A 23772-nucleotide genomic window follows, 5' to 3' on the forward strand; every position below is an offset into this window, starting at 1 on the left:
TTTAATAAAATATTACTTTTGTTGGTAAAAATCCGACTTTATTTGAGCATTTTTTGTTTAAAGATATATTAAATACATTATAACTCAACATGGTTTATATGGGGTGAAAATTGTAAACCGGGAGGGGTAGTGTAATTGAGTCAAATTATTGGTGCAATCTACACACAAAAAAAAGAGAGAAGGGGAAATACAGAAATTTTGAAAACATTTGGGTAATATGTTAAATATGCATTTATTTGCCGGCTATAAATATGTGGCCTGTGGAAACGTGGGGGAAAAACGCTTTCCCCCTCCCCCTTCTCTCTCTTTCTGGAAACTTAGATTGTTGGATATTCGGTGCCCTAATTTCTAGGGTTTGACGTCGAATTCATCGCCGCAGGCGCGGGAATACGCTTAAAGTTGTGCGAGTTCGCTCAGATTCGGCGTTGAAATCTGGTTCTCTCCGGACTCTAGGGCTTTGATTGACCGGCTACAATGGCGCATATCGGAAAATCGACCAGACAGGACTCGGAACCGCCTTCGAGCAATCTGTGGGTAGGAAACCTGGCAACTGATGTAACTGATGCTGATTTGATGAATCTCTTCTCAAAGTATGGGCCGATTGATAGTGTCACGTCGTACGCATCCAGAAGCTACGCCTTTGTGCACTTCAAGCGAGTTGAGGACGCGAAGGCGGCTTGCGAGGCCCTCCGGGGAACGCCCTTCCGTGGGAATTCGTTGAAGATCGAGTTTGCTAAACCGGTTTGTTGTCACCTTCACCTCTGTGACTCTTTAGGTTTTACTGAGCGTATTTTTAATTTTAGGTGCCATTTGTTGTTTTTTCCTTCGATGGATTGGCTTCTGTGATAGGGGTGAAATCATTATTTGCATGTATTTTCGGTAAATTATGCCTTCTGAAATCGAAGAAATTTGGGTTTTGGTGGCATGGTGTTGGCGTAAGCTGAATTATGTCTCATGCTCTTGATCTGGGAATTTTGAAATTTTAAATTTTAAATTATTTGATTTTTAATGAATCAAAGTGATTTTAGTTGCCCTGACACCCGCAAATGGAGTCTCAGATGGATTATACTAAAATTGAGTGGAAATACATTGTTGAATCCTTGCTCCAATGGTATTACACAATTTGCAATCATCCTATTTGTTACAAAAAAGCTTGTTATGTTTTTAACAGTAATCTGAAATTAGTATGCTAACCAACCTTCTAGCATCGTAATTGCACCTCTGTTTGAAGCATTTATTAGGCTTAGGGGGTGTTCAACTGCCAACTCCTTCAAATCAAATCCCTTTGTTTATGGGAGGAAAACTTGACATGCATAAAAATGACAGATAGCAATTAGTTTATACATATCTTCATATGAATGTGAATTAACACAATGGTTGCTTTTTCTTCAAATGACACCGTTCAAGGGATGGTGCCAAACTATGCTTAAAGGATACAGTTTACCTTTTGTATCATGCTAGATAGAAGATTCAAAACAATTATTCATGTTCAATCAATCCTTTTGGCCCCAACTTGCTAGCTTTACAAAATCATTTTCTCTTTAACATGATGCAATACTGCTATTATTTATATACATTGATAAGGATTTCTCATTTATCTTGCCTCAATTGCCCAACCAAATAGAAAAAAAGTCAATCGTCTCCTTGTATTCCTTTCTGGAAATCTGACTTCTTTTGCATATTCCTCAAGTGTATATCTATACGAAAAATAGAAATCCTTGACCCTAATAGGAATGGATCATCCACATGACACAAATGTGACACGATATAGATTATTGGGAGTTGGGAAAATGTAATTACGTTTATAAATAATAATTGTTCCTTTTACTTCCTTATTACAAAATCACCTGTAATTATTTGTTATAATTAGAAAACATTTTTTATTCAAGATATCAATTTATAAAAAAATAATTTCATGAATTGAAAAACAAGCTTTAGCATTGAGGTACTGTTGTGTCAGATCCTTGAATCTGACAGGAAGTTCTCACCGAATTGGTGAAAATCTGGTTAAGAAATTAGAGAGAAATGAGAAGAATTCTAGAGGGGGGAGGGAAGATAGAGAGATGAGGGAAATTAGAGAGAGAGAGGAGAGATTGAGAGGGAAATCAGAAGTTTTTTAATTAATTTCTTTGATTGTTCCACACTGAATGCAATCAGTAATTATATACTGATTGTAGCTAGCTTTTTGCGCCAAAAGAGCTGCCACTTTTTTCAAAGTTATAGCTTTCAAAATATTGCAACTATCTAACTTCCTTCTAGAAGAATGACCTTCCATCTGCCCGTTCCTTCTACGCGAGATTGTATTCCCCTTAGTTATTAGATACATGACAATTCCCCCCCCCCCCCCCTTAAAATTTTCTTGTCCTCAAGAAATGTAGAGAAGTCGGGTCGCTTGGGGAAACTGTTGGAGTAGGTTTGGCAAGTATTCTCATGCGTTGTTATCCTGGTGTAGGGTTAACCATTGACTCTTCCTCTTCTACTACTTCTTCTCCTCCTAGCCAAAGTAGTTGTTTTCTGCATTGATGTCCAGGAGTGTATTTGTCTCTACAACAGAAACACAGCCTTGCTTGCCTTCTTTGTTCCATAGGCCTTCCTCCTTGTGCCTGAGCTAGATTATTAGTGGATTTTGCTATCAACCCCAGGTTGAATTTGATTGCCTCCTTGCCATATCCCTTGTTTCCTTGCTAGAAGGCCTCTGAACTCGTCCCTTTTGCTTGCAGTCATTGTTTCTTTATTAAAGCCTCTACTGTCATTTCCTGTAACCTAGCATTTTCTGCTACTTCCTTTACATTTCTTGGCCTCAACATTTTAACCATGCCCCTCAGTTCTTTGCTCAAGTTGCTGATGAAGCTTGAGACAAAGTATGCTTTAGTTAGATGGGTCAAGGTTTAGCATAAGTGATTTTAATTCCTCAAACTTTGACTGATACGCCCACATCGATTCTTCCTGTTTCATCTTGTTAAATTATTTGACAACCTCCATCAAATATGTGTCTTCGAATCTTTCGCAAAGGTTTTCTGCAAATTCTGTCCATTGACAGTCGACCTTGACTCGAATCCAACCTTGAAACTAGGTGTCTCCTACATCATCAAGGTAAGTAGAGGCCAATGTCACCTGTTGTTGTTCTGAAATGTTGTACATACTAAATATTCTCTCGCACCTTCACACCCGCCACCTAGGTTTCTGTTCATCAAATAGTGGGATTTCCATTTTAGGGGTAAGGGCATACACAATTGGAATTGGGTAGTTTGCACCCTTTGTCTTCTTTCTTCAAAAGTTTCCAGTTAGTTGGTTCTTCTTTAGTTTCAAAAGTCCCAATAGGCCCTTGAATTGCCCCACTTCCATGTAATATTGGTTCCAATCTCTCCCTAGGAGGGAATTCGGGAGAGAGACTTACCTGGTTTTGTCTTGCAAACATTAGCATGAACTGTTGCATGTGTTCCCACATTTGGTTATTTTGTTCCATCATCTGGCTTCCAATATCGTTCCTCGACCTTTCGATTGCACTGTCCAGCTTCTTCTCCACCCTTGATTCCATGAATCGCTTCATGGATCCCATATGATTCTGCAGTTCTGCCGTTGTTGCACCCACCCGCTGCAGTTGCTACTCCATTTACTTCATTCTGGTGCCTTTTGCCATTGGAAGGGAAGATTCTTGCGAGATTGCCAGCTTAGGACTTGCTTTGATACCAAAATGTCAGATCCTTGAATCTAACAGGAAGTTCTCACTGAATCGGTGAGAATCCGGTTGAGAAATTAGAGGGAAATGAGAAGAATTCCAGAGGGGGAGGGAAGACAGAGAGAGAGGAGAGAAATCTGAGAGAGAAGAGAGAATTGAGAGGGAAATCAGATTTTTTTTTATTAATTTCTTTGATTGTTCCACACCGAATGCAATCAGTAATTATATACTAATTGTAGCTAGCTTTTGGCACCAAAAGGGTGGGCCCCCACTTTTTTCAAAGTTATAGCTTTCAAAATATTGCAACTATTTAACTTCTTTCTATAAGAATGACCTTTCATCTGTCCATTCCTTCTACCCAAGAATGTATTCCCCTTAGTTATTAGGTACATGACATGTTGCTTCTGCAATTGATGTGTGTCATGGTATTTATGGTTTTAAAATGCAAAAAAAACTATTGCATAAGGTTGTACGCATCTTCCTTGGCCATCCAGTGGTTGGAAGCTTGTGCACGGGTTGCCTTTATATTACGGGGATAAGTATGGATGAAATTTCCTAAATATCTAGTTTGTAATTGTCCTTTTTGTAAAGTTGTGTGAACTTCCATTTAAAGTTAAAGGTGTTAGTTGCATATGTTGGTCCCTGAGGCAGTGTTCTAAAAAGCGCTAGGCGCTAGTCGGGCGCCAGGCTAGGGCCTAGAAAACTGCTATTTTTTTTATTTTTTAAATTTTGTAATGTAATTTAATGTTATTTTCAATTAAATCAAAATTGAAAAGCATTAATAATGCAACATAAACCAATAATAAAAACATCAATATACTATAAGCAAGGAGCAGATTTTTTGCAAATGTTATAGAATATATATAATTAATAATAAAAATTAAATATAAATCTAATAATTATATATAAATAGAAAAGAAAATGAAATAAAATAAAAAACATAAAAAAGAAACTAGAAACGCAGCAAACGCACAACCCACAAAGAAAGAGAGAGAGAGGGAGAGAGAGAGGTTACGAGTCGACGGAGATGGAGCTCGATGGCGAGGACGGGGGCGACGACGCTGAGGCAACGAGGACGAGGAGGACGCGACAGATAAGAGGCGGTGACGATGAAGCTTGGCGGCGAGGATGGACGTAGCAACAACGGTGAGCTACTAGCGGGCCGATGAAGCTTAGCGGTGTTGAGGTGAGAAGAGAGTGAAGAGGGGGAGACGCTAACAGGTTCGATTTATGATTTAGCAAAAAAAGCCCTAAAAAGCCCTAGGCGCATTGGCTGACTAGGCACCGCCTGGGCCACCTGGGCGCCCAAGCCGGACGTTTACTCGGGCCGGCGCCTAGGAGGCTCGACTAGGGCAATTTCGGGGCGGCCAGCGGCCGTCTAGTGGCTAGGTGGCGCCTAGCCCGATTTTTAGAACACTGCCCTGAGGTAATAGCCTCTCAAGAGGGGGGTTGGGGGTGAATTGAGTAAAAAGTATTTTCTTATTTAACTACTTATATGATTATTTAAAATCAATCTTATCTTATATTGAACCTATATTGTGTCAAATAATATCACAAATATGAAGGCGATAAAGAACACAACGAGATATAGTGGTTCAGCGTATCACAAACACCTAATCCACTCTCCCAAGATCTCAATCACTCTTGGGGTTCCACTAACCAATCAACGCCAATGTTTTCCCTTAGTTCACCTTGAAAACTACACACAAACACCTAGATTTTCACTGGATCTAGGAAATCGAAACAATCTACACAATAGTTTAACAATTACAAAGATTATCCTCACAGGGACACAAGTAAATCTCAAAAAAATATTACAAGGCAATAAGAAAATAAGTTGATGGAGATGAAAATGGATCTCTTCTCAACTCTTTAAAGTCCGATTGCCTTGGGCTCAATATTGATTGAACACTGGTGCATGCAAACCTTGCGGATCTCGAATGAAACAGTGAAAGCTTTGAAGGCTCTTTTTGACGGCTCTTTGAATGCTCAGAGTGTGATTCATATGCCTTCAATCCGTGCTTAAGATGATTATATACTCCTTAGGGTGACTTGCTTTCCTTTTAAATTTTTTTGCCCGTTAGACTCGAATAGTCGACTAATCAGAACCTTTAGTCGACTATTGTTGAATCTTTAGTCGACTAATATAAATCAATAGTTGACTTACCTCACGTTTAGTTGATTAATGAAAAATTACTTCTCGGCCCAGTCGACTAATGCTGCAAGAGAGAAAACATTTATGCAAAGATGCTCTCTGCTTAGTCGACAAATGCTATATGGATAGTCCACTAATGAAACAAAAATGCTGAAAATGAGTTTTCTCCATCAAAATATATTTGCAAAATGATTTGAATAAATAAGCATACTTTATTTGAATTAATGCCATAAAAATTATTAGAAAATAAAATTGGGGGTTAACAATTTGTACATAATTCAAAATTGGTCTTTTTTGTTAATTATCAAAATCTTAAAATAAATATAATATAACAAGTTGGCTCAACAGCATAAACATTTGTATTTTTCTTTGGATCTGAAGTTGTTTTCTTTAAATTTTTTTTGGAAGCAATGTTCTTCATGTGTATAAAGCGCGTTTGGGTCTTGAAAATTTCAACAATCCAATTAGGAGGTCCAAGACTAAAGCTTTTAAGTTTATAATGACTGAGAATATGATTGATCAATTTTGCCTCCTGCATGCATATGCAAAATTGAGTTACTACTCATTTGTTAAAAGTCTCTAGAAGCAATTAGTGCCACAGCCTTATAATCTTTTGCACAATCTGCAATATGAAGAACATGAACTAAAGAACAATTTGTGAACCATAAAGAGTGATGTGTAATTGAAGGAAGCTGTTTGTCAGTGTGTATGCTGTCCTTAACTTTGATAGGAGAGCAAAATGTGTACATTCTTAAGAAGGTGAATTCTTCGATATATTACTTAAGAGGATTTGGTAAATAGATATACAATGAAATCTCTCCAATTGTAGATGCATGGTCTAAATCACATTTCAATTTAGCAACTTTTAAGTAAATATACATTTAGGATCTCTGATAGTGCAAGAAAATATAAGATAGAAGTTTTACTTTATGAGGAACACATCTTTGATCTTTTCTTTCATAAACCTAGGCCAAGTGGCAAATTGTTGTTTCTTGACATATTTGTTTGTCTATTTACCAAAGTTGTGTCTGCATCTTGAAATTCTTGTCTAAAAATGCTTCAGCTTTGTGAAATTAAAGTATAGGCTGAAATAATAGGCAATCCTGAAGAATCAGGCTTGAATATCCTTTGTTGTTGCCTTGTGTATGATTGGAAATGTGTATTTCCTTTTTGGTAGATGAAAATGTGTTATTTAGGTTTACCAAAATTTTATTACTAAGGAGAGTCTTTAAATGGATTTGGTGCAAATGATTATTTTGATATTAAAAATAATGCTATTATTTAAGAATAAGTATAAACACTAGGCATGCATTCTAGACAACCAAGAAAATGATAATTTATAAAAGAATTTGGATATCTCAAGTTAGGGACATAAGAATAAGTATATGTTTGATATGCATATATAACTATTAACCTTTTTTAAGATCACTTTTTTTTTTTTTTGAAATGCTATTTTTTGGTTTACTTTATAAATAAGTAATATATTGAAAAGTAAGGTATTAACTTTCATATTATGCTTATTTAGAAAGAAGGGTGAACAAGAACTCAACTATATATTGAAAATTTTGTTCTTTCTCATCTCTCTTGCACACATTGGGGGGGGTAGGCAGAGAGAGGGGGAGAGAGATTGTAATTGCATGTTTTATTATTGTTGATATAAGAGGTTTATGGATGAAAATTTCTGAACATCCATGCATATGATGCAGGCATTTTTATTTCTCTGCAGTGGGTTTATTTTGTTTTTAATTTATCTTCTTCCTTCTCTATCATCATGGACTTCTTACTAATTACTTTCTTTCCCCCCCCCCCGTTTGGCAGGCTAAACCATGCAAAAGTTTGTGGGTGAGTGGAATCAGCCCATCAATTACAAAGGAAATACTGGAAGCAGAACTTTTGAAATTTGGCAAAATTGAGGAGTTCAAGTTCCTCAGGGACCGTAACACTGCATATGTTGACTATTTTCGATTGGAAGATGCTTCTCAAGCGTTGAAGAGTATGAATGGGAAGCGGATGGGTGGTAGTCAAATACGTGTTGATTTCCTCAGGTCACACACTTCAAGGAAAGTAAGTTAATGAATCAATCATTTTTCTTATGCTCTTTGAATCTCTAGTTTCTTCCAGAAGCTCTATGCTTGGATGAGCTGAAGAGTGAATGAGGTGTTTACTCTCATTTGATAGGCTTGCTAGATGCTGTTGAATTTTATCTCCTAATTTTTCTTGTGATAAATGCATATGCATATACTGTGTATTTTATATTTTTGCATCTAGTCCTTGGTTCAGTCTTGGGTCATCATTCTAAGACTGCAATTAAATCAATTCTTTTATTTTGCAAATATTACTTGTCCATTCCGTCCACCCCCACAAAAATAGAAAAAAATAAGGAACTTCTTGAAAAATTGCCGGATAAATCCTATTTCTTTGCTCATCTGACTGTTGTTTTTTGTCTCGTTTTTATACTTTCTTGTAATTTCATTTGGTAATTTGTCAATGCACTTCTCTTCTAATGAATAGGAACACATGCCTGACCACGGTGATGCAAGAGGACAGTTTCTCAGAGCAAGCATGGGTCCTGATTCACCATGGATGCCACAAGAGACAGTTAGAAACCTTTTTGATCCTATGCATTCTGGATCAAAAAGACTACTGGTAATTTCTACTATCAACTATTAACTTTGCTAGGCAGTGTAAAACTTGGCATTAGTGTTCAAATAGAACATCAATCAAGGAAAATTTTGAAGTATGCTGGTATGGTGCGCACTCTGCACATTAAGCTTTATGCATATAAAGAGTACCATCCTGATAGATAGATCCTTTACGTAACTGACAATAAATGTTTGATAGAAATTTGTAGTTCTGCAGACCATTTGCAGTGAATTTTACTCCTTTTAAAGATTGTTCTTTAACTTTATAGTTGAGTGAGTTTGATACAATTCTGAACTCGTCCTATTACATGTCCTGTAGCATTCCCAATCTTCTGGACCGCGAAAACTGGATGAACAGCTAAGCAATGTATTGCGAGTTGGTTACCCTCCTACAGTTCACATTGATGAGCAGCTGTTGCATAATGCAATGATATTATTTGGTGAGATAGAGGGGATCAAAAGTTTTACTTCAAAGCATTTTTCATTAGTTGAATTTAGAAGTGTTGATGAGGCAAGGCGTGCCAAAGAAGGATTGCAAGGTCGGCTCTTCAATGATCCGAGGATTTCAATAATGTATTACAGTGATCTTGCAACTGGCAAAGATCACCCTGGAATCTATCCAGGGGTTAAAGGACCAAGGCCTGATGTGTTTTTTAATGAACCTGCGTTTCCACCTCGACAGGTGGAATTTTTTAATCATAGTGGCCCAATGATGCCAAATAATCTTTCTGGTGCTCTGCCATCTGGTGGTAGTCTTGAGCCTAATATGCTAACAAGGCCTTTTGGTCTTCAAGATGGCTATGAACCTCTGCTCTTGGGCTCAGAATTCAATGATTTGAATGCACTTCACAAATTTCCTGATGCTAGTGCCAACAATCTGGTGGCTGGTCCAAATTGGAGAAGATCATCTCCTGCACCTTTGATTCTCCCATCTCCTTCACAGGGTGCAAAGCGACCAATCAGACCTATGTCTGGTGCATGGGATATATTTGATGCAAGTCAACTTGAGAGGGAATCTAAACGGTCAAAGATTGAGACTGTTTTGCCTGCTTATGGGTCTCCTTTTTCTTCAAAGCAAATGGAAGATCGTGGATTGAGTAATTTGGACCGGTTATATGGGCTTGGTGCAGAAGTTGATGGAGGCATTTCAGGGACACTGGCCAATGCTCAAGAGAAAAGTCGCTTCAGTCCAGCAGACTTCAGGATGACTACTGGTGGAGCTGGTCAGGGCCACCTGGATCGTGGTCACATATGGCGTGGTGTTATTGCAAAGGGTGGAACACCGGTTTGTCGTGCTCGTTGTGTCTCTATTGGGGAGGGTATAGAGTCTGAAATGTAAGTGTTATTTCACATTTTATGCAATTATCCTCCGTTACAGGGAGAGTTTTAGTTTGATGGCTTCATAGTGAAAGGAACTATAGCTTGATTAGCTCATATCAAAGCTTCTTTTAGCACCATATGTTTGCTAGAATTAGCTATGTTGCTGTGTTCTTTTTACTTTTTTTACCATTGATATGTCCAATTATTTGGAGTTTGTACTGTACATGAATTTTCGTGGATGGACATCAGTTAGAAATGCCATTATGCGACTGTTAACTTTTATATGAATAACTTGCTTAGTAGCTCTATCTGTTTGTTGCTTGTGAGTTGTAAGTGAATAAACTGTCTTCCTCAAGCTGGCTGTGTCACATAGATAAGCCACAGTTGGTGTAGCATCACAAAGTGGCAACAGTTATCTTGTACGTGCTACATTTTTTTTTTTTTTTTTGATGGGGTTTTGTATTTGTTTCTTATTGGTTTGGAGAACTCAAATTCTATTCATGTGTAGAATCCACCTTTTTATTTCTGTACTTGTTCGGATAGAGGCTTTCTGTAGTTTAGCTAGATTGTTACTTCCATCTTGTATTTCCTATTTTTTTGATGTCAGGTTTACTCATTGTTATTAAAGAGTTTTGTGGTTGGTTCTTTTTTCTGCTGGATTCAAAAGATTGCAATTGTGATACGATAGATGTATGATATGATTATTTTTCTTGTCGTTTCTATTTCTAATGGTAACCCTTGCTGTTTGCAGTCCTGAAGTGGTTAATTGCTCAGCCAGAACAGGCCTGGACATGTTAACAAAGCACTATGCAGATGCTATTGATTACCGTGCTGTCTACTTTCTCCCTGATAGTGAAGACGATTTTGCTTCATACACTGAATTCTTACAGTATTTAGGGGTAAAAGAGCGGGCTGGGGTTGCCAAATTTGATGATGGAACCATGTTATTTTTGGTTCCTCCATCAGATTTCCTTTCTAAGGTGCTAAAAATTGTGGGTCCCCAACGCCTTTATGGTGTAGTTCTGAAGTTCCCACAGCATGAACCTAGTAGCACACCTGTTCAGCCACAGTCCCTGAAATCTTATTACATAGATAGACAGCAGATGTCTTCTCAAAATGAGTACACTGGCATTCCTCAAAGGGAGGAGAAAGTTTTACAGATGGATTACGGTAGGGTTTTGAGGGAAGATGCATTGCCTCACACTATGCAGCTTGCTCCTTCAACTACTGATTCCATTATCATGCAGCCACCCCCTTTGGTAAAAGCTCCAGCAGTGCCTCAAGCTGGAGTTGCATTGACCCCTGAGCTGATTGCAACTCTGGCTTCATTAGCCAATGCAAAATCTTCTGGTTCAGACTCTGCCCAACCACCAATGGGCTCATCCTCCATGCAGACCACATTGCCTAGTATTGAACCCAATAGAGTAAGCCTCCCACAGGTTTGGGTACATGATCGTCAAGGCGCTGAACAGATTGGCCATTCAATGCATCAAGTGGAGAATCAATATGATCCACAAAGACAACAACTTGCTCCACTTCCAGCTTACACTACTGGCTTAAACCCATCAAGCAATTCTGCTCTGGTGTTAACTGCTGACTCCCAAATTCAAAATCCTGTATCTCACCTGCCACAACACAATGCAGCTTCTTCTTGGCCATTGAGTAACTATGGAATTCCTTCTGATGGTGGACAGCTTGAAGTTCCCCCACAGGTTAATCAGTTACAGAATGGCTCGAGGATGGCACATTCTGCAGATTCTCTTGGTTCTTACAATCCATCTGCCTATCAGCTAGCTTCAAATTCTGTTACATTGTCCAATCAGGTTCCTCGCAGTGATGTTACTCAGCCCTACCCTGTCACACCGCTGGGAGCTGATAAAGGGAATTCTGAACTTGTGAATCAGGTTCAGCAACTTAAGTCCACCAATTATGTTGCAAATCAGGGAACATCAGAGGTCGAAGATAAGAATCAACGCTACCAGTCAACACTGCAGTTTGCAGCTAACCTCCTTTTTCAGCTACAGCAACAGCAGCAGCAGCAGCAAGCAAGCACTGAAGGAGGACAAGGGTCTGCTAATCAGCAATGAGATTTCTCTCAAAGTGGTAAGTACTCTAGCCCCAGGTTGTTATCATTTGATTAGTTGACTTTCTAGGACAGTCTTATATCTGCTAAAATGTGGTTTTATGACTAAACATTCTGTGGTTCTGTGCCCTCTTATAGCTCCAACTTGTTTATGTAGTTCATTTGATGTGGAGAAAACTTTAGGTGGGGTTGATGAGATGATTAAGTTTCACCTATATGAGTACAGGAGTTCATGCCAAGGAGTTCTAGAGGTCATAAAAGATGAATTATCAATCATGGTTTTTGTACTTTCCTGATGTTATAAGATTGGGGACAGAAGAAGTGATGTCTTGATTTCTTACAAGGGGTTTGTGTATCAAAGTAGTTTTGGCATGGAAGGTTGAAGAATTGAGAACATGTTTTGGGCATACAAAGATTGGTCTATAGAAGTGGATGAGTGTTTATTGGGCTAAAATTTTGATGAATTTTCCTAAGATTTATTGTTGTATTTTTATAGATTGTGAAGAATTGAGCAGTCTAGGTTTAGAAGAATACATTGTAGCAATTGGAATTGTAGGGTTAGGACTTTTTTTTTTTTTTTGAGCTCACACAAGTTCTGTTATTGTATTGCTGCTAGTTAGGGCCTGTTTGGCATTGCTGTGTTGTGTTATGTCGTCCTTTCTTGTGTTATGTTGTCGAAGTAGTGTTAATGTTTGGTAATTGAATATGATGCTGTGTTTATTGATGTTAAAAACAAGTATATAAATTTTGGTTAATATTTTATTGCTATGTTGTATAAAGCCTTTATCTTTCTATGGGTGGTTGGCCAGTATACTAAATAAGCCATTTTAAAATAAATTATTTTGATATTGAATTAATATTATAAATTAAAAGTGCTTGTTAGATAACTAAATAAAAAAAGTAGAAAAAGATGTTATTTATTACACAAAAATTAATAATTCATATTCTATATTTGATTTTATTTATTTTTTTGGTTTTTGTTCTATATATAGCTATTTGTTCAAGATTACTTAGTAACTTGGTTGTTCTCTTGGTGATTGTGGTTGTCATTGACTCCTGCATAGGTGTTGTGTTTGTCATCACTAACCTAATTGGGACTTCTGGTTTATCTCTGTAGACGCATGGGCGTGTAAAGAAGACAAAGAAAGAGAAGAAGAGAAAATAGAGAGAAAATTTTAGATAAAAGACTGAATGTCAGACTCTTAATCTGAATCACAATGACAATGAGACTTGCTGAGTTTAAATATTGCTCAATAGAATCTCTTACAAACTAACTGTTACTGACAGCTGGTAGTAACAAACTGAGTGAATATTGCTGTTTGTTGAAACTGAATTAAAACTGACTAGCCACTTAAGCAACTGAGACTAAACTGCCTACTGCTAATAGTAAAATACATCTTCTTTCGTGTCGTCTTCTTATATGTGGACAGCATGAATAGATCTATCCTTAACAGGGCACTGTTCAAAGCATTGCGTTTTGTTCAAATGAACTTGGTAGCTTGAATGGAGCTGTTTGAGGGTTAAGATGGTCTATGGAAGGTCTTATGGATAATCGTGTTATAAATGAAGTTAGATCTCTGAGTTAGTTCAAGTTCCCTAAGTTCATTCCTTTCTTGTAGTTTCCTTCTTAAATTTTATCACGGGTATAGTAATTGTGGTATAAATGGAAACTTTTATAAATGAAGTCAGATCTCGAAGTTAGTTCAAGTTCCCTAAGTGCATTCCTTTGTTGTAGTTTCCTTCATTGAGATGAAACTCTTTTAACGTTGTAAGAGTCTGAAGTCTAAATGAAGTAAGATGTGAAAGGCAAAATTAAATGGTAGAAGTGGATGGTGAGTTATTGAGATGCTACTTCAATATTAGTATGTTTGTGCGGTGGTCATGTATGCTATGAGTAGAATGGACATCTTGCATAGCACTTGGCTTATGTGAGCACATGCATGAGAGAGGGGGGGAAGTTGGTGGACTGGTGGTAGTTGTTTGATATAATGAAATTTTGTGTTGTTTAGCCTTGGGAATGCAACTATAAGAAAAAATGAAGGAATTCATCTCAAGCGTAAAGGTGACTACATGTAATGTTGGCTGTTTGGTTTGTAACCATCCAACCTCTATGGTGTATGACAAAGGACAAGTAATGTTTTGAAGTGTACTAGTTTGAAATTTAGACCTATACCTTCCCCCTTCCCTTATATGGGTTTGATATTGAGTATCTCTGAATAGTATAGTTGTTGCAAATTAGAGAATTATGATAAGGGGGCTTGGCAATCTTAGTTTAATTCATCTGTTTTTGGTTTTTGATTAAATAACATGTTTTGAGTTGTTGAAGGGCAGTGTAAAATGCCATTCATATCCCATTGGGGGCTATGGTCATTAAAACATCCAAGACTTAAATGCAAATATCACCAAAGTGAAAACTTTTTGTATGCATCCATGTGTTACTAATAGATTCAAGGCTTCGGTAAGGCTATTATGACAAATACCATCAAGCAACACGAGTTTGAGCAATGATAAGAGCAACTAGGTGTATGAGGCTCGATGCCACAAGTCTTGTGGAGAATTTGATGTACGAGGCATGACTTGGATGTTATTATCACTAGAGTGATAATTTTTCATGTGCCTGTCATGAATTGAAGCAAAGATAACTATGACTTGGAGCATAAGGCTCCATGCTAGAGGTTTTTAGGGAGAAGTAGATGTACACGCAGGCAAGACTTGGATGTTAATATCACAAAAGTGATTATTTTCCATGTGTTCATTGCACTAATAGATAAAGGCTTTGATAAGGCCATCATGGCAAGCTCCATCGAGCAACAGGAGTTCAAGTAATGATAAAAGCAACTTGGTGCATGAGGCTTTACATTATGGGTTTTGGGGATGATGAGATGGAAATATGTAAGGCTTAGATCTGAATATTGCTGAAATAATCTAATATTGCTGAAGTGATTATTTCATGTGTACATTCCTACTAATAGATACTAGGATTTTGTAAAGTTATCATGACAGACTCGTGAGCAATAAGAGTTTGAGCAAAGGGTAAGGGTAAGTTGGTGCCTGTTGCTCCGTGCTACAAGTTAATGGGGCATCATAAGTCCACACAGGCACATGATCTTATCCTTGCATGTGAGAAGGGTGTGTTCATGTTTCAAATTGACGATGATACGTTATAATGCAAAACCAAGGGTCTACTCCTTTAGCAAATATGAGGTCTTGAAGTGAACTTCACGTTTGATTGATCTCTTGTGTCTCACCTTGTTTTTGGGCTCTTATGAGTAGTTTGAAATGCTAAATGAATTATATGAAAGTTAATAAGCATGTGACGAGCTCAGGGATACTAAGAAACTAAAGAAAAAAATTCCCACTTTGGTGGTTCAACATTTTGACCAATTTTAAACAACAATCTGTAGAACTAGTAAATGTGATAGTGAGTATCCCACTACTATTATTAATGATGAAACTTTTTGAAGTTTATAGAAAAAATCTTTTAACAGACTTGGAAACTTTCAACTTTACTAAAGGAATAGTAAGGCTGTTTTTTGGAGTTAAAATACTTCCTTTTCAAAATTCTTGTACTTAGGGAAGTAGTTCATTCAATTTGTTCATGTATGTGCAGGCTATTATGTGTATGTCTTCTAACAGGAAATTTTAGTCACTATGATATTCTTCTATTCCAGATGAGAGGAAAACAAACTGGGGCTGTAGAGAATTTTCTTTCCATTATATGATGAAGAAAAAAGTGATTTCTATAACCATAACTCCAAATTAAGAAAGCACATATACTTTTATAAAGGTGTCTTATTACGTTCAACTCCATTAAACTTTTAACCTTTCTTTTCTTCTTATTATTTTTTACAATAAGCACTTAATGGACATTTGTGTGCCCATCATGATATCTTGCATCTTCAATGCTTAAACAATGGAACTCCAACATAAAATTTTGCCACGTTTTTGTTGCACGGATTTGTATTGTTAATAAGACACTTATAAGTCAATTGGCATTATGAATGTTGTGCTAATGACCCATTAGGTACAATGGATGATGATATGTATATATATTAGGCCTTACTCTTTTAACCAATTTAAATTTAAAAATTTTGAATTCCAAAATTGTTTTATAATTAGAGTTATTAGGAGGGCGGGCATTGGTAACAATTCTAAGATTGCTCCTTTGCCATTAGAAGGTCACAGGGCCAAGTTGTGGACACAAATCTTTTATGAAAGAAGACGAGGTTAATGCTGCTTAAACAATGACCCTCTTTCAACCCTCACAAAGAGGGAGTTTGTGCACTCCATACATCCAATCATCAATCCAATAGTTGATTGTCCATTTCCTAGCCTTGTGCTAAGGCCATGGTTAATTGCTTGATTGACTGACCATCTAGTCTTGAGTTCTGATGACTCTTCCAAGCTCCATTCTGTCTATGCAAGATATGGAATGAATATCCTGACTAGTTGGATGAGTTTGCTGTCAATTTCCTGCTGCTTTACTTGAGGTGGTTGACTCATCATTTAAGAGGTGCACCTGAATGTTCCTGTTAACCTGTCAATGATGGTGCATATCATTAGTGAATAGGGAAAAATCATGGTCAGGCATCTTGTTTTGGATGTATTGATATGCATAATACATGAATACATACATATATATTTATTTCCATTCATTTTAAGTCTGGTCTTGTGCATGTTGAAAGTGAGAGGTGTTTGGTATTTGGTGATTCTTTTCTCCGTACACCAGACATGATATGATTTTTTTTTTTTTTTTTTTTTTTTTGGGGGGGGGGGGGGGGGGGGGGGTGTTGTACAGTTGTGTGACATTTAACCATTTAACTTTTTGTAACACATTAGGATGTTGACAATTCTATTAATTAGGCAAATTTGGTTGGAAAATGATGTACGTGGAAAGCTGTAGGTAACAGGCCTTTTTGTTGTCTTATAGTTTATTGTGTTTGCCTGGCAAGGCTATATGTGTTCATGGCTTGCTTGAGACTGGCTTCAGCATCGTTTGTTGGTTGTGACTTGTCATTCTTTTATAGTAACAGGCAATATAGTTAACATGATTTGAAATGTTCTGCTTGTATGAAGTAGTCAGAACTTAAGCAGTGAAATCAGTGAAACTGTTGTTCCAAGGTAGCTGGTTTATAGTGTGGTCTGAAGCAGTGCTAGATGGCCTTTACTGTGAATGGGCATGTTCTTTGGATATTTGAATACCTTCCAATGTCAAATTAGATGTCAGTTTCATTGGACTTTAGGTGTTTGTTATCTGAGGCCAGATTATTGGAGTTTGAATGTAAGTTTGTGGGATTTCTTGGTACAAAAAAATTTATCGAGATTGTACTAACTTATTGTTTGGGGCAGCAGTAGCATATATGATCTAGTGAGCTAAGTTTGTTGGATTGCTTAATAGATGAAACTGTATCGAGGTTAGACCAATTTATTGACTGAGCAGCAGTTGCACGTTACCTGGAGCTTGCAATTCTCACTGAGTCTTGGTTAGTGGGTAGTTGTTGCAAGAATGTTTACAGGTCAATTAAGAGATCTATCAAATACTGAAGTGTTTGTTTCCACACTCTAGATATAAGGTGCCAAGGTTTAGCTGTTTCTTGGTTAAATTGTTTCTGTTTTGTGTGTACCTTTGTTTGTGGTATTTGAATGCTATTGAAACCTGACCGTCCATGTCATCAATGATGCACAGACCTACTTGACTGATCAACCAGTCTTTTTATTTTTTTATTTTTTGGGTATTTGTTTTGCTATTTATTTCTAAAGTTTGTTTCTTGAAGCTGCATATATGTTAATTTAGTAAGTTTGCAGTGTCTTCAGTATTTTTTCCAAGTTCATTCCTTTCTGTTTAATTCTTTTTATGTTCCTTTCCTATATCTTGTTCTTTTTTGCGTTGTTTTGTTTGTTTTCCCTTCGCTACTGATATGCTTTGCTTGCAACCTAGATTAGTCTTTTATTCCGTATGTGGATTTGCATAGCTGACTTGTGTAATCTGAAGCCTTTTCATCTAGTCGTCTTTTTATCTATCAATTGTCTATGGTGAGCTAAGACCTTTCAAGTTGTAACTGTGAATTATATTTTCATATATATGCACAAGATCTTTTAACGGGTCAAAAAAAAAAAGTATATATTGGCAATTGTTGGCTTCATATCAGATAATTGCAACTGGAATTGACTTCATCAATAATAAAATACTTGAAACTGGATGTGTGTAAGACCAAAATATCAAATGAATATAAGCATAACAACAAATATACGAGTGAAGCAAATAAATATAGAATGCTGCCTCGGGTTTCTTGACAACAAAGTCCTTTTTGTTGTTAGAATTGCATGTCATGCTTTCCGCTAGCATTTTGACTTTCAAGGAATCATTTATCTATTCCAAAAATTGCGCAGCATATGCATTCCTCTAGCAATTCGATTTTCAACTAATCATTTCTGGAAAATTCTGAAACTCCCAACTTTATTTTTAGTATTAAAATATGGATTACAAAGTTGAAAACATTAGTTTAGCGTCTTCGCCTTTCTGGAATCTATTGTTTGTATAATAAGTTTTTTATGTAATTTACTAGAATAATCAATTTCTTGAGAAGAAAACCGTTGTTGTTTTTCTAAGAGAGATGTCACCATTTTGAGCTATATGATCTAGGTGATCTACGGGATTGATGATTGTTTTAGGTCAATCATCAATGGTCCCCCTCCCCCGCAAAAAAAAAAAAAAAAAAAAACCGCCCATAGTCCTTTTTCAACTGGAACACTATGCCTTGAAGTTAAGGACTCCTGCTTGTTGAGTTGAAAGCATCCTATTAGCATGTTTTGCCCAATCAAATTTACAAAATGAAGGGACTATAAATCTTTTTATCCACTGTACGGGTCCCTTAGTGGAGTAAAAAAAATGTATTAATGGGTCAAATCTGCCTTGCCTTCTTGTTACTAGTCTAAATTGTGTTGCGACACACACAAACCCATCCGTTTTATGGCATCCCTTACTATAGGTTTCGTCTCTGCCCGTGGCAACTGTAACATTACTGCAATAAAGAAATTTGTTTTATAAGGATTTAAAATCCACACAATCATCAATGACGCTCATCGAATCCATCTACTTTGTGAAGTTGACTGGTTAACTTATTTAGCCAGTAAGGATGTCAAAGGGAGCTTATGACAAAAAAATATCAATGAATAATTAATAAAAATAAGTAATACTAAAAAATGCAATCCCTCTTAAGTAAGTTGAAATTTTGCACATGAAAGGTTAAAACTGTACATCCAACCAACAAATCTAGGACAGATGAGAATTATGTTACTTGAAAACTCAAATTGTTTTGAGCCATGAAATGAGCAGTTTACTTTAATATATTAATGTTCTAAGGTGATATCATAATGGTAGATTTGTATGAGTTACACTATGAGAATGTACAATATTACCAATACAATTTTAACTAGACATTTGGCAAATTAATGTTGCTGTTTTTTTTTTTTTTTTTTGAAGTGAGTGGTGGTTTTACAATTTACTTCCCAAAACCCCACTTTAGTCTGCAGTGGCAATTCGTGTTTGTGAGCTGTTAACTTGTGACTATAAGAGAAAACAGGTCAACCCAAACATGACACAAGTAATTAAGCGTGCTAGACATTTAAACTCGAAAGCGACCCCTTTATATGTGTAAATCGACACGATCCACATTTAACAAATAACTCATATCCTATTAGCCTAAAAAACAAACAAAAAACTCATATCTACATGATTTTACACAACTAAGCTGTTTAATCATTTATTAATGAAAAATAAAAACTATTAAATCCAACTACTTGTTTAATTAAATACATAAAGAATTACAAATACATTAGCAATGCAAAATGTAATATGAAAAGCAGCCCCACACAAAACAAAAAAAAGGGGGTTATGTAGCTATTAATATTTTGTAATTATTAATTAACAGCCTCATAGTATTTTTTAATTATTCGACATTTATTAACATGAGTTGCATGGGTTAAGCGTGCCAATTTCATGTTAGGGGTCTGTCAAAGAATAGCAAAATTAATTTTGTGTCAATTTATGTTGACTTATTTTTTATCCTAACCCATTAAACCTAAAATCAAACCCACTTATATCGTATTATTTTTGAGTCATGTTGACAGATAACATAGCTATTTGTTACCTCTACTTTTAGTAGTAGATTTAAGTTACTATATGTTGGGTTCTCCGTGAGGAAATTGTAAATATGAAAGAAAAATTGGTTTAACTTTAGGTGCTAAGTCCACTCTTACAGGGTTAGTTTGGTAGGATTTTCTTTTTCATTGTTAAATTATGGAAATGAAAATGAAGAATAGCATTTGGATGGTCTAAGTTTTGGGGAACATAATGAAGACACATTCAAAGATGTGTTTTGTGTGTGTGTATTTTGTGCTATTTCATTTTGTTTCTGTCCCTGACCCCCAGACGACTCTACATCTTCTCTTTGTTTTCCCTCCCCCCCCCCCCCCCCCCCCCCCCCAACCAAAACTTTTTAAGCCTTCATCATTGCATTTTCATCTAGTGTCCCTGCAAATCCTGCTGCTCACTACGTTTTCTTCCTTTCATCTACCTCTTCACTGCAGAGTGAACACTGCAGATAGATCCCCACCTTTTCTTCATCATCTTTATCCTCTTCCATGCACGCTTTCTTTTTCACTCTGGTTCAGTGACGCCAGAGTAGCTGACCAAACTCTGATCTGGATTTCAACTTGCAAACCAATGGACAAAAGAACTAAATTCATATATTTTAGGTTCAAGGCATTTTTCTCTATATTAATTGTATGAAACACCATCTTAAGTTGTTGTTTTCAAAATTTTGAAAAAAGAAGTATTTTGACAGGTTCAACTGTCATTTTTTAACAAAAAAAAAGTAACTGAACCCAAGAAAATAAAATATAAAACTGAAAGTGGAGAACTGGAAGCTCTGTCAAATGGCTCCCTCTAAATGAGGTTACCACTTTTTAGCTTTATTGGTAACACTGAATGAAACTTGTGAATCTATGCATACATCTGCTTAGTAATCTTTATACTCACAGAATAAGCCTCGGTAAATGAAACCACTTGACCTTTAAGCTCCTGACACACCGAATCTTTTGTTCTCATTTTAAAGATTTTTGTAGTTCTAATCCTCCACCTAAATTTCCAAACCATGTTATCTTTCTTTCTAATTAATACACAATAACAATAACTGGTGAACGCTTCCTTTTTTTTGAAGTCAACTTATTGGGAATCATAAGATGAAATATATTGGATGTACTCAGAATGAACACAAGAGTCTTACTTTCAAGCTGGGTGGAGAACAATAATTTTATATGGCATGATATTAATTTGTATGCTGATTCAAGGAACTGAGATTTATCACATTTGATTGGTTTAAACTGTAAGTTGATAAAACTATCACTCTTAGTTCTCTGATTACAAGATTTGCAGTTCAACTGTTTTAAATGATGAGAGAGTGGATTTAGGTAAAACTGTTCCAAGGATTTGGTGTAGTTCCCTGGTGATGGCTGGCAAACTAGATGCTTGGTCATAGACGGCAATACTATTAATATCGAATTCTTTAGCTAACATCCTATCTGTCTTGGTATTCCAAATGGGGTTTATTTCTCATTTGGAAGAACCATGATATCTAATGGAATAATAAATCTATGGAAATTAATGATCGTCCTTAGAATTGAACTCAGCCTGAAGCAACAAATACTAAGATGTCATAAGCACACCTGTTTCTATTATGGGCTCAATTACTCTTCAAAGTTAAAATTTTACGTTGCCATAATGCTGAAACATATTAGTTTTTCAATATAACAGTTAGAAAGTTTCTCAAATTATTTCTCCTCTCAATTATATGAGCCCCTCCCGATTAGCAGCTGGAAACTTAGCCGAGTTCTACTAGAGTTGACTTGAGGGGCGAAAACTGGACAACTTATTATTGCTGCACAGAAAGACTGAAAATAACATAAGTGAAAAGAATACGCTCTTATCATTTATCGCTCTTATCATTTATCACTCGCGAAAATGCTGTGCTTGTATTCGCCGTTAACCAGGAAACAACTCCCCTGCCACAATGCCCAAAAATGTGATTAAATGACGTTGATAACAATAAACGAACAGACTACTCTGCGAGTCCTACTCGTTGGCCTAGGTGTGAATAAAACATTACTAATTTTACATTTGTTTGAACTTTACTACTACAGTAATGACGGTTCAGTACAGATTAGTAGGATATTGATGTGAGAAGGTTTGATCCATGGGGTTTCTCGTTTCAGCATGCAATCCTAACCTTGATATGTCGTATTTTGACTTTGCCCATCAACGAACCTGTTGTGTTGTTTGTACGAGCCTCTTGTTTTTAACAGTTGGAGGTGCAGAAATGTGCTCGAGGTGAGAATGAGATTGTGTTAGTGTAGTGTAGCTTGGGATGGCAATTGTCATTACTTGGCAATGGTTCTGGGAATGAAAGTTAGCTGTTAGTATTGGGTGGGTGTTTTCTGGTGCAACCTAGCGGTGATTTTGGCTGATATAGAGTGGTAATCCGATTGGTGCCAACTGACGTTTTTGTTGTTCTGAAGGGGCAAAGTTGCTTGTCGTCAGTTTGAAGTTTTTGCTGCCGGTGGCCAAGCTGTGTAGGTTTAGAGCCTGAACCGGAGATTGCTAGGGTCAGGTGGTATACCGAGAGGACATGGGTCTGGCTATGGTCGGGTTGACATGAATTCATTTAGCGAATTGACTTAGTTGGGTTTAAGACTTTGATATGTTGTTGATTTACACTGTTTTCTCAACTTGGTCATAGACGGGCTTAGAGACTGTTAAAATGAAAGAAGTTAAAATGAATTCGAAGCGTATAGGGGTCAAACTCTGATGCGTAAGCGATAAATCATATCGAATCAACAAAAAAAAAAAAAAAAATAATAATAATAATAATAATAATAATAATCTTCAAGTTCTTATCTATTTTACAGATCTGTTAAACTTGGCAAGGTAAATCATTAATTTAATTGAAGACTAATCACCTGATTTCAACTTTTTGTCTTTTCCTCCCTTGGAATTAGAACAAATTGGGTACGCTATAGATCTATCTTAGATTCGTTAATGCATTTCATGTTTGTTAATTCTAATTTCTATTTTTTGGGTTAACTAGCAATTTGACTCGCAAAACATTTAATTTTTTGGTACCCAGTTAAGTATTCTCTTGACAAATTAGATTTTGCCCAAATGAAGCATTATCACCTGATTTTCCCGAAATAATATATCAATGTATAGTGTTATCTCAAGTGTCAAACTAAGTGTTTTAAGTAATTTTTTTTTTTTTTTTTTTTTTTTGTATATGGGTTCGAGACCTTGGGAAATAATCAAATACAATTCGGAGTTATTCTTTTTTTTCAAAAAAAAAATCAAATTAGTAAATACTTAATACTTACATATATATAAATGTATGTATTGACTCCTAATTTTTTGCTTTTTTTATTTTATTTTCTTTTGTCGAACTTTGTAGGCAGTTAAGACCATATGGTATCACATGCGGGGCACGCTTTAAATGCAGTGGGAACTGAACTGCAAAATTCCGGCAATTTCACGTAATCTTGGGCGGCAATCGTTTCGTTTCGTTTCGTTTCGTTTGGTTGATTGGGGGCTTTGGCTTTTATATACGGTTTTCTCTCGCGTTCTCAGGAAAGTGGCAGCAACTAAGAAATTTTCATTGTTCTTCCTTTTCCCTTTTTTTTTTTTATTTTTTATATATATATCGTTTTCTCCTTCTTCTTCTGGGTTTAGGACTTGCAAATAGTTGAAAGATTTGGTTGACTCCTGCTTTGTTTATGAATTGAACAACCACCCTCTTTTGCAAATTTCTGCTCAAGAATTTCTAATTATCGGCAGTTTTCATTTCTT

At 36.4% G+C, this 23772-nt stretch overlaps 1 protein-coding gene across 1 annotated transcript; it reads left to right on the top strand.

The window, feature by feature from the left end:
- The first annotated feature begins 283 nt into the window (after nucleotides 1–283).
- On the top strand, nucleotides 284–23766 carry LOC127810874 (flowering time control protein FPA). The gene is made up of 6 exons (XM_052350451.1): nucleotides 284–741; nucleotides 7653–7898; nucleotides 8346–8480; nucleotides 8796–9811; nucleotides 10548–11899; nucleotides 23378–23766. Exons 1-5 carry the CDS (start codon nucleotides 475–477, stop codon nucleotides 11881–11883), a joined length of 3000 nt encoding a protein of 999 aa, XP_052206411.1. The 5' UTR covers nucleotides 284–474; the 3' UTR covers nucleotides 11884–11899; nucleotides 23378–23766.
- The last annotated feature ends 6 nt before the right edge of the window (nucleotides 23767–23772 follow it).

Source organism: Diospyros lotus, chromosome 10 (assembly GCF_014633365.1).
Source record: "Diospyros lotus cultivar Yz01 chromosome 10, ASM1463336v1, whole genome shotgun sequence".
Lineage (NCBI taxonomy): Eukaryota > Viridiplantae > Streptophyta > Magnoliopsida > Ericales > Ebenaceae > Diospyros > Diospyros lotus.

Bases quoted from the DNA above. Each gene is read 5' to 3' on its own strand.
- LOC127810874 (XM_052350451.1), top strand. From the start codon at position 475: ATGGCGCATATCGGAAAATCGACCAGACAGGACTCGGAACCGCCTTCG. The intron at 742-7,652 runs GTTTGTTGTCAC...CCCGTTTGGCAG, and splicing joins AGATCGAGTTTGCTAAACCG to GCTAAACCATGCAAAAGTTT. The intron at 8,481-8,795 runs GTAATTTCTACT...CATGTCCTGTAG, and splicing joins CTGGATCAAAAAGACTACTG to CATTCCCAATCTTCTGGACC.